Genomic DNA, 10,999 nt, shown 5'->3' with positions numbered 1-10,999 from the left:
ACACAAATACTCTGCTCTCATGGATATCAAATAATTGCAAATACCACAGGTTTATAAATTTAAGTGTGCAACAATTATTGGCACCCCTATGAATTCATACAAGAAAAATATAGTTGAAGTATATTCCCATTGATTTTTTTTTTTTTTTTTTTTTTTTTAAATTAGTACACCTGGGTGACTAGGAACAGGAAATTGTTCACCCATGACTTCTCGTTTCACAGGGGTATAAATATGAGTTAACACATATTACAAACTTCCTTAAATCATTCATAACAATGGGTAAGAGCAAGGAATATAGCTGTGATGTGCAGCAAAAGGTTGTTGAGCTTCACAAAATGGGAAGTGTCTAAGAAAATAGCACAGGCATTGAAAATGTCCATTTCCACCATCAGAGAAATAATCAAGTTCCAGACAACTGGAAATAGGAATCAACCTGGAATCGGGCATCTGTGTATACTGCCTCAACGCACTGAAGAGGATGGTTCAAGTGGCCAAAAATTCTCCAAGGATGACGGCTGGAGAATTGCAGAAGTCAGTTGCATCTTGGGGTCAGAAAGTCTCCAAAACTACAATCTGAAGTCACCTACATCACATGTTTGGAAGGGTTTCAAGAGCAAACAAACAAACAAAAAAAAGCCTCTACTCTCATCCAAAAAACAAACTCATCTTCAGTTTGCCAGACACTACTGGACCTTCAAATGGGATCAGGTTCTATGGTCAGATGAAACTAAAAGAGCTTTTTGGTAATAAACACCAGAGGTGGTTTTGGCACAGAGGTAACCATATGGAAAAGTACCTCATGTCCACGGTTAAATATGGTGGTGGCTTTTTAATGGTTTGGGGCTGTTTTTCTGCTAGAGGACCTGGACATTTTTTTAGGATATATGGCATCATGAATCAAACATGATCAAATATCAGATATCAAATGAAAATCTGACTGCCTCAGCCAGAAAGCTTATAACGGGCCGTGGTTGGATCTTCCAGGACAGTGATCCAAAATATACATCAAAATCAACACAAGTGGTTTACTGACCACAAAATCAAGGTGTTGAAACACACAGAAAACTTGTGGGTTGAACTGAAGAGGAGGAAGCAGCACCTTCCTATTTACAGCCTTTAAATTAAGAATCAGCTCGCTTCACCATCCAAATCCTGAATATTTAATTGAACACAAAACCAGAGGTGCAGAGAAGTGAGTTTATTTAGTAGTGCTTTTAAATTATATTATGCTGGATACTGAAATTGAAGTCAACTAGGAAGTCCTCATTGACTGCACGATGTTCATGGGTTGTTCTGGGACGTGGATGTGTTTAGAGACAGCCCGTGCAGTTGTGCAGGCAGCTCAGAGTCATCCGAAACATTCGTCTTTGGTTCAAGTTTCTTCTTCCGTCCTCGTTTGGTCTTCTTCTGAAGACAGGAAAAAAGTCCAACAACTATATTCTGCAGTCATATATTAAATTTTCACATTTGATTTCAATCATGTACTGGGCCAAATACTTAATCCACTCAAGTTTTATTTTGGACCATCTCTACTTTAGATTCATCGAATACTTGCACATCTTACTGATGTTCATTTTACCCTTCATAGTACTCTTGTGAATTATTTTCCTACAACCACACTCCAAGTGCCCTTAGATTTCCATTATAAGTGAGGGGAAACAGCATGTCAATGGTAAAATCACTAGAGATGCACTTGATAGATTTTGGGGGGCAAGGGATGACAACTCAAGTATTCCTTAAACCACTGAGGTTTACCTGCAGCTTTTTCTTCTGAGGGTCATGGACTACAGCATGTCGCTTCAGACTTCCCTATAAATGCAAAGGAAATTCTTTTTAATCAAAGCATAAACGATTAGTAACCTCTCCTCGGTCTCTGAGACGTTTCTCACCTCCATGGCGAACGCTTTCCCACAACCATCATGAGGGCAAATGAAGGAGCGTATGCCCTCGTGGAAGGAAAGAATGTGATTCTGGAGGTTGAAATGTGTGGTGTAGGTTTTCTGACAGCCCTCCTTGGTGCACTTAAACACACGCCGGACGCCCAAGTGCACGAAGAGTTTGTGCTTCTTTAGAAACCAGGCTTTATGGAAAACCTTCGCACAGCTGTCGCACTGCAGAGCCTCTGCAAAGAGAAGCAGAGATTACAAACTCAAAGCATGAGAACACAACACAAGAAATCCTCAGATGGAGCAGGTTACCTCTGTGTGCTGCTTTCCTGTGTGCCTGATACTCCGTCCACATTCTTCCCTGGAAGTCACAGCCCTCTTCAGCACACGGATAACCTACGAGTTCAACGTTAGAATGAAGTGAAGTGAGGGTGAATACACAGACAAGGGCCTTTAAATAATTTTTCCTCCCTTTCAAATATAATACCATCATGCACTTTCTCATGTTTTTGCAGCTTTTTAGAGGTGGTATACTTCTTCCCACAGCCCTCATACTGACACCTGTAAGATTTTAGTTGAGCAAATCAGACACAGTTGAGACGTAGAGATGCAAAAAGGTACAATCAGTCCTTACTTACTCAAATGGTAGTTGGTTCATGTGCTCACATTTGTGAGACCTCAGTTGCTTCTTCTTACGAAACTCTTTCGCACAACCCTCATAGTCACACTGAGAACAAATGAAAAACAGACATAATCTAAGGAAAGCATTTCACATGGCTTTGATCTGAATAGAATTACTCACAAATGCTTAATGATTTTGAAAACAAGAAAAATTCCACTCCATGACAAAACTGCTTGATATTTAAAATTTTCCAGAAGTTCACAGTCTGTACTGCATTTAAGGAGGGGGAAAAAAAGGGACCAACTGCAAATTTGGGATTATATGGGGGTTCCATCTGCACATACTGCATTTCACATGAGCTCCTGTCTTGAATGACGATTTCAATGAAAACCATCAATATTAAAAAAATAAATCTTGATAAAAAATAAAAAAATAAAAAAAGTGATGCCAGTTACATCAGAGTAAGACAGACTAAAATTAACCAGGAGTGCACATTTTAGTATTTTTCATGCTCAAACATACCCACGTCATCTCAAAGGGCTGTTCGTTAACTGATTAGTTCAATCAGGTTACTAAAATTTGCAGGACAGAGTGTGAGATCTCCAGGACCAGGATTGGGAACCTGTGGCCTAATACAAATAATGCAATGTACCATCAATAAATGAATTCCCTTTATAAAAAAGAAAAAAAAAAAAAAAAAAAGTGAAGCACTCATGGTGTTGGAGTCCTACAAATCCTTGCTTCGCAATTTAAGAAAATGAGAAACACCATATAACTAAATCAAAAGACTACAATCCAACACTGGTTCTCATGGGTGCAAGCCAGAGCAATGGTGCGTGTTGCTCACTATACTCACCACATAGTGCTTCTCCTTGTGCTGGTGCACACGTTCAACATGGTTCTTTAACCCTGCTGTACTGATAAAGCTCTCTGAACATCCATCCTCTAAACATCTGCAGGGTATTAGAGTGAACACAGCGTTAATTAAGCTTAACAGAAGGGAGTAGATAGTTATGGAGGAAGATGATGGGTACAGGAGGACTCACTGGTATGGTTTCTTCCCACTGTGGCTCAGATTGTGCCTGGTGAGCTGGCAGCGGGTGCAAAAAGTTTTATCACAGCGATCACATGCAAAAGGTCTCTAATGGAGGAAGACAAAGGTTTCAGAGAAGGTTGATTAGATCCGAGTTGAAAGAGAGTCACAGAGATGCTCTTTACTTCCTGCTTTGTCTCTTACCAGCCCAGTGTGTTTGCAGTAATGAGCTTCCAGCTTCCATGCCTTGGAAAATGAAGCTTTACAGTTTAAGAAGGAACACACGAAATTCTTAGCCGGATCTTTGAAACGTTCTCCCATTGTATTCACGGTGGGTTTTTTGTTTTTCAGTCGATGGCATGTAGTTTTCCCTCTTGCCGAACGACAACGCGCCTTCTTTCGCTTCTTTTTTTATTAGCCATGGACTGTACCATTATCGCACAACTGCATTTAGTGCAGGCACAATGAGGACATTTAGACATGGTGATTTAGTACAATGACAGCTCTTTGTAAGTCAATTCATGTATGGGAAAGTAAATTTGAAAAAATAAATAAATAAATAAATGAAATAAACAACGAGAAAGCATTTGGACGAATTTCATTAGGTAATCGCAACTTATTATAGTTCGTTCCTAATTAGCATAAGCAGACCCGTGCGTATCACGTGACATTACTTCCTCACGAGCGGTATAAAATGTTCAAACGGCTAACTTAGCCACGAAGTTAGTCAAACTCGTAAACAGAGAGAGAGAGAGAGAGAGAGAGAGAGAGAGAGAGAGAGAGAGAGAGAGAATGAATATGATGTATTTTATTGTGTTCTTATATAATTTCTTTTACATGTTTTATGTAAAACACAATATGCATGTATAACATTAGTTAAATAAATTAAGGAGGGAATTTGTTTCCTTTGTTTACTCATGATCTCATTGCATTGTCATGACTTTCCTGAGCAAATAAATTCACTAAATGCCCATGCGTTTACATATTTCGCTTTCTGTAGTATTTTGGATGACCTGTTTGATTTCTCATAATGTTCAGTTGAATGATTTCATTATCACTTCATAGGTCTACCAAAGACTTGTTCATTCATCTCCAGTAAGAGCTTTATCCTGAGGTTGTGGTGGATCTGGGGTCTATCCCAGGAAGACTGGGTGTGAGGGGGGAATATACCCTGATTGGGATTGCAGAGTGACATGCACATAAATTCACACCTACGAGCAATCTAGGGTCACCACTCGGTAACCAACCGGTATGTATTTTGTTGGTGGGTGGAAACCGGAGAACCCGGAGGAATCTCACCCAGACACTGGGTTAATGTGAAACTATACACAGACAGTAACCCAGGATCGACCCAGGGACGCTGGAACTGTGCGGCATCTTCCAGAGATGATTGGATAACTTTTGCATCTTAACAAAATGTTCAGATAATAGCACAAGGGGGGGATGTGGCGCAAAGAGTAAAATCAGTGATGGAAAAATTACAAAGAGGTAACATAGTGCATTCATCATAATCTTTGGTTTAAACAGATGGCATGATAAATCTCAACATGCCTGAATTCTTTATCTTGACAAAACAACTAACATTATAACAGGAAACAAAAAGTTCTATTATCTAATCTTTAGACAATTGCTCAGTCTCAGTATCAAGAGATGTCTCAAGTATTTCAAGGTTTCTTCCTCATATCGCCTCAGGGAGTTTTTCCTTGCCACCGTCATCTCTGACATGCACATTAGGGTTAAATGTAAGAAATTTAAAATCTATATCCTGATTTTATAAATTTCTGTAAAGCTGCTTTGTGACAATGTCAACTCTTAAATGCACTGTACAAATAAAGTTGAATTGAATTGAATAACATTTGTTATCTCTTGATAATGACATGAAACCGTAAAATTTACTTGTCACTGGAAAATGCAATGAATATAATATGTGAACTAATGTTAAAATGTATACTGTGGACATAAATATAACTTCCACTATAATTACTGAGTGAAACTGATTTAGCACAGTATTTTTTCGTGTGTGCCTAAACTACCCTCTTTACATCCGCTGGCCTGTAAAACCACGTGATTGAGAATGAAGGTCTTTGGGATAGTCTGACAAAGATTGATGGAGGGTATTAAACTGTCCAAACTGGCTCCTGGAATGCATCTGTCTGTGTCTGAAGGGCTGTCATTCATGATCGACTAATAATACACAACACCCACACACATATATACACAGAATTTATGACGCACAATCATAGTTTATCAATTACTGGTAAAGCTTACTGATATGTCTGATTTACAGCAGCCATGTGCATGTATAAAGTCGCAAAACAGCCCTGTTTATCAGCATTATATCTCAGTGGTGACTCATCATATCGTTTGATGTCCCTCAACCCTAGTCAACTCTGCGGCTGATGGTTATAATGATAGTAATGACAATAAAGTTTGTAAATAATGCAGATAAACTGATATGGAAATCATGAACTAGCAAAGGCTGTACATCTTGTTCACCCATGCCTTAATATATAAACATAGATAATCAACATAGCTCATGAACCTAAATATCAAATTTATGTTTTTATTTACTAGACAGCCTGATAGGGGGATATTATAACCTTAAATAGGTGTGTTTTACATCTTAAAAGTAAAGATGCCCCAGTTTGTGTGTGTGTGTGTGTGTGTGTGTGTGTGTGTGTGTGTGTGTGTGTGTGTGTGTGTATATATATATATATATATATATATATATATATATATATATATATATATATATACACACACACACACACACACACACACACACACACACACACACACAAACTGTATATATGTAGCTAGCGATGTTAAAAGCTTGAGTACGATTTTTAGTAGTGTGGCAGTAGCTGAGCTATTTTCAGAAGACTGTAGCTTGTCCAGTAAATAGCTGTTTTTTAGCATGACAAAACTAGCTAGCTTTATATGTCCAGAAAAGAATGTAAAGTTTTTGTGCAATAAAATGCCACAGTTGATTTTCCTCAGTTCAGTGTAGTTGTTTACTTATTCTTTGTGACTGCTTGATAAAAAAAAAAGTAGTTTGGCTGTAGCTTAGCTATTTTAGCTTGTAGCATGAAATTATGGAATTGCACATTTCACAGATAAAACATATTCCATTTCCATGTGTTCTAGCTATAGTCATGCCATATTCATCTTGCAAACGAAACAATAACATTGTAGTCAACCTTCCTGCTATCTAATCCCTGCCCTCCCTCGTCCTCCTGCCCATCCGGTCCTGCAGCGTCCCAACCCTTCTGTGGACAGGATCAATAAAACTCTCTGTATCTGAATGACCATGGCTCTGCACTGATAACCAGCAACAAGCAAAAAAAAAAAAAAAAAAAAGACAGACACTGGCTCCTGGCCAGTGTTGGAGTTTAATTCATAGTGTAGTTTCAAAGCAGCTAGGCTCTCAGTCAAACCTTCAAATCAGCCCTTTGCTTCTTGTACAGGCTATTCACTACAAACTGGGGATCGAAGCACAGAGACAGATGCTAGAGAGGGACTGTAATCGAAATACGAATGAAGAAGTCAAGACAGCATGATGTCTCGTCTTCCTATCACCTAATCTTGTGTGTTTGCTTGTCCCGGTGGTTAATATGTAACGCAAGGTCGATATGGCTGCCTCGCTGCTTGACGGCCTCAATCTGTGAGTGTCAAGCAGGCATGATTAAGTAGCTCGTACTCCATGACTGCTTTCATCCACTCCCCAGCACAACCCCATGCCCCCCCCCTTCCCTTGAGCCTATTTACTCTTGCTTTATTCAATCAGTAACTGCTTATGAGTCAGCACCTCTTGGCTCCTCTGGCACTGCTGGGAGAACTGAGTCACGTGCCACAAATCCCATGTTACACAATCTGTACAATCTAGTTGGACTGCAATAATATATAAGAAATAAAACACCTGGGGGCGTGCTGCTGCAAGAAAATAATCAAGGATGGGGTGGTGTGATGCAGTGTCACTGTTATCACCCTGAAGTGGATTATTTTCCTTTAAACCCAGTGTATAAAGTGTTTTACTCCTCTTATACAACAGCAGTTTGCCAGCGATTACAACTGAATTTTATAATGAACGACACCATGCTTTTTAACCATTTATTTTTGCATTTAACGTTGTAGAACGTCAATGCGACAATTTAGTTCCTGTTATCACTACTAATTACTAATTAGATTACAGTATATAGTACATTGTCAGTTATACAAGTTCCTGTGAGGGCGCACGGTGGCTTAGTGGTTAGAACGTTTGCCTCACACCTCCGGGGTTCGAGTCCTGCCGGGGCCCTGTGTGTGTGGAGTTTGCATGTTCTCCCAGTGCTGCGGGGGTTTCCTCTGGGTACTCCGGTTTCCTCTCCCAGTCCAAAGACATGCATGTTAGGCTGATTGGCATGTCTAAAGTGGCCGTAGTGTATGAATGGGTGTGTCAGTGTGTATGTTATTGTGCCCTGTGCTGGACTGGCACCCTGTCCAGGGTGTACCCCGCCTTGGAACCTGGGATAGGCTCCAGGTTCCCCGTGACCCTGAAAAGGAGTAAGTGGTAGAAGATGGATGGATGGTTGGGCAAGTTCCTGTGGACGGGTGGTAACTTTAGAAACGCTAATATATTAGAATGAGTGCATTAATATAAATTAATCATTTGAATTACAGCCAGAATTATTGTCAGACACTTTCCGACCAATCCGATTTGAGAATTATGGTATAAGGCTAATTTGAGCCATTCTCAGGTTTTGGTCTTTGATTGGTGTATTTTGAATAGCACAACAGTTCAGAAAAACAGCAATTCATCAGCATATCAAGAATTCATTTAATCTGAAAAAGATACTGTACATTAACATACACTGTAACATTAACACATTTTATGGTTACCACACTAGATGAACAAGCAGTACAACTTGAGGTTGCAGTTGACAAAAAAAAATAGATTCCCAATAGAATCCATGGGTTATCAGTAGAAGGTCAGGAGTCACAGTGGGAACTCATGAACTCCCACTGGTGCTGTGGTGCGTTCATGGGAAATCATTGGTTATACATGGAACCATATGAAAATTCATGGTACTTCCGTTCAGCCTGCCATGGATGACACTCAAGGTCCAGAATGTCTTTTAGACTCGCATGAAGTGCCTCATAATTTGAGACGTTCGACTCCGGCCGTGGCTCTGCGTGTGTGGAGCTTGCACGTTCTCCCAGTGCTTCGGGGGTTTCCTCCGGGCTCCCAGGTTTCCTCCCCCAGTCCTCCCCCTGCCCAAAGACATGCATTGTAGGCTGATTGGCATGTCCAAAAAAAGTGACCATAGTGTATGTATGGGTGTGTGAATGTGTGTGGGATTGTCACCAGGTGCAGGATGTCCCCCACCTTATGTCCCATGCCCCTTGGGCTCTGGGCTCTAGGTTCCCCACGACCCAGCAAGGATAAGTGGTACAGAAAATGGAAAATGGAAATGGAACATTTCTATTTTCCATGGAAAATTGATTATTTTATTCTAACAGCATGTCCTGAAGTGTTTTTTCCTCTTATATCAAATCCATTTGCCTACAATTATACGTAATTTGTAATTTATTAATGAACGACTTGCCATACCTTTAACCATTTATAGTTATATTTAACCGGAAATACGTTTCACTGTATTTCTCGGATGTTATTTTGTTAATATGTTCTTTCATCCACGAGTTTGACTGATGAAGTGTAATAGTTATAGTTTATACTGTAGTTATAATTTACAGTTGTATTTCTTGTCTGTGTTTAGGAAAATCCAGGGCACGTTCACCAGATGTTTAGTACTAACAAGCTGCCGTTTACCAGTTGCAAGCATTCACTTATCAATAACAGGCCGACGTGTCATTGCTGATGGATTGCTTTGGCTTTTGGCTCAGCGAGACCCGGTCACATGCATTCAGCTGGTTAAATATGTGGCTGTACCAACACCAGCATGATAGCACAGGACACATTATCATCTGCCCTCTGTGGACAACGGATATGCACAGCATTCGTTGAGGTTATCAGCCTGTTCCCGTACATTCTCACAGAAATTGCTGAGCCTTTCACCTTATCATCTCCGTACTCATACTCAAACTCAGGCCTGTGTGTCCAGCAAAGAGTAACAACACAGGTGCCAATGCTGTTGATTCTTGTCAGATGAGAGGAACGGATTTGTTGATATCTCATGATGTCAAGCAGATTAGACAAAGGTTTAGTAACATCTCATTATCCTCATACAATATAACAATTTAAAGGGAGTGAGGATGGTTTGATATGTGCATAACATCAAATAGAAGTGTCTCTGAAAACAGTAATCAATCAGGCCTCTCTCTCTTTCTCTCTCTCTCTCTCTCGCTCTCTTTCTCTCTCTCTCTTACTCACACACACACACACACACACACACACACACACACACACACACACACACGTATATGTGTGGCTCCTATCTCAGGAAACCCTAATTGAAGTAAATATTGGGTAAATTTACTGAGCAGGGATGAGATAACATATTTGTCAGATATCCAGTCAACCATTCAGCCACTCTGGTTACACAAAGAACGTCAACACAGAGGTGGGCCGTACACACACACACACACACATACACAAACACCGCATTACATGTTCGCACCTGAAGTGGTGCACACAATACAAATATGTTAATAAGCGTCTGTTTCTGTACATTCTCTCTTTGTTAAAAATGTAATGTAGCTGCTTCCTAAGCTTTGTTTTTCTACAAACCTTCACATTCAACTCCAAATATATTGGCACCCCCTGTTAAAAGGAGCAAAAAGGAATATATAAAATGACCAACACCTGCAACTAGAAATATTTTAACTTTATACAACTACACTGTTGAATTCTGAAATCTGATTGGTCAGCTGTGAAAGTAGTGCTGACCTTAACTGAAATCACAAGTATATAACATCCTGTTATTTAACAAAGAAAAACGTGTCATTGTTGATGTGGTGAAGTTTTCTGTAAGTACAAGTTTATCTGTAAGTAGGAGTCCAATAACAAGCTGCATTTTTTTTTTTTTGTCTTATTAACTCCAAGAGATGGAGAATATAGAGAGAATGTTAAGGCAACAACTGTTTACAGCTGCAAAAACAAGTAACGAACTAACAGGAACTAACTCGCTCTGTGGACGTTCCACAACATTAAATGTAACTGTAAATTGATAAAAAGCACAAGGTTGTACATTAGTAATAAATAAATCATTGGCAAATCACAACAGTATAAAAGAAATAAAACACTCGGAGGATGTGCTGTAAAAGTGGATGTTTTTCCAAGAAAACTATAGGGGTGCTTGAAAGTTTGTACACAATTTGTCTGATTGTGGGTGGTGGAGTCCAAACTCTTTAGAGATGGTTTTCTAACCTTTTCCAGCCTGATGAGCATGAACAACTCATTTTTATCTCCTTTGTTCATGTCATGCCATGATACACTTCCATAAACATTGTGTGTGTTGT

General features: G+C 39.6%; 1 protein-coding gene across 2 annotated transcripts; it reads right to left on the bottom strand.

Annotated features, from left to right (window-relative positions):
• Nucleotides 1-1,183: 1,183 nt before the first annotated feature.
• Nucleotides 1,184-3,926, bottom strand: gtf3ab (general transcription factor IIIA, b). Of its 2 annotated transcripts, NM_001200276.1 has the most exon segments (10): nucleotides 1,185-1,407; nucleotides 1,756-1,809; nucleotides 1,890-2,122; nucleotides 2,199-2,282; nucleotides 2,374-2,447; nucleotides 2,525-2,613; nucleotides 3,365-3,461; nucleotides 3,555-3,649; nucleotides 3,746-3,862; nucleotides 3,864-3,926. In NM_001200276.1, coding segments are annotated over 9 exon segments (969 nt in total). In that variant the 5' UTR covers nucleotides 3,864-3,926; the 3' UTR covers nucleotides 1,185-1,281.
• Nucleotides 3,927-10,999: the final 7,073 nt, after the last annotated feature.

Source organism: Ictalurus punctatus, chromosome 23 (assembly GCF_001660625.3).
Source record: "Ictalurus punctatus breed USDA103 chromosome 23, Coco_2.0, whole genome shotgun sequence".
Lineage (NCBI taxonomy): Eukaryota > Metazoa > Chordata > Actinopteri > Siluriformes > Ictaluridae > Ictalurus > Ictalurus punctatus.
The sequence above is the reverse complement of the archived record's forward strand: the minus strand, read 5'-3'. Positions and strand labels throughout refer to the sequence as shown.

Coding starts and splice junctions, on each gene's coding strand:
- gtf3ab (XM_047150061.2), bottom strand. CDS start 3,862: ATGGGAGAACGTTTCAAAGATCCGGCTAAGAATTTCGTGTGTTCCTTC. Junction 3,462..3,554: donor AGTGGGAAGAAACCATACCA/GTGAGTCCTCCT, acceptor AATACCCTGCAG/ATGTTTAGAGGATGGATGTT. Junction 2,123..2,198: donor CAGGAAAGCAGCACACAGAG/GTAACCTGCTCC, acceptor TTCTCTTTGCAG/AGGCTCTGCAGTGCGACAGC.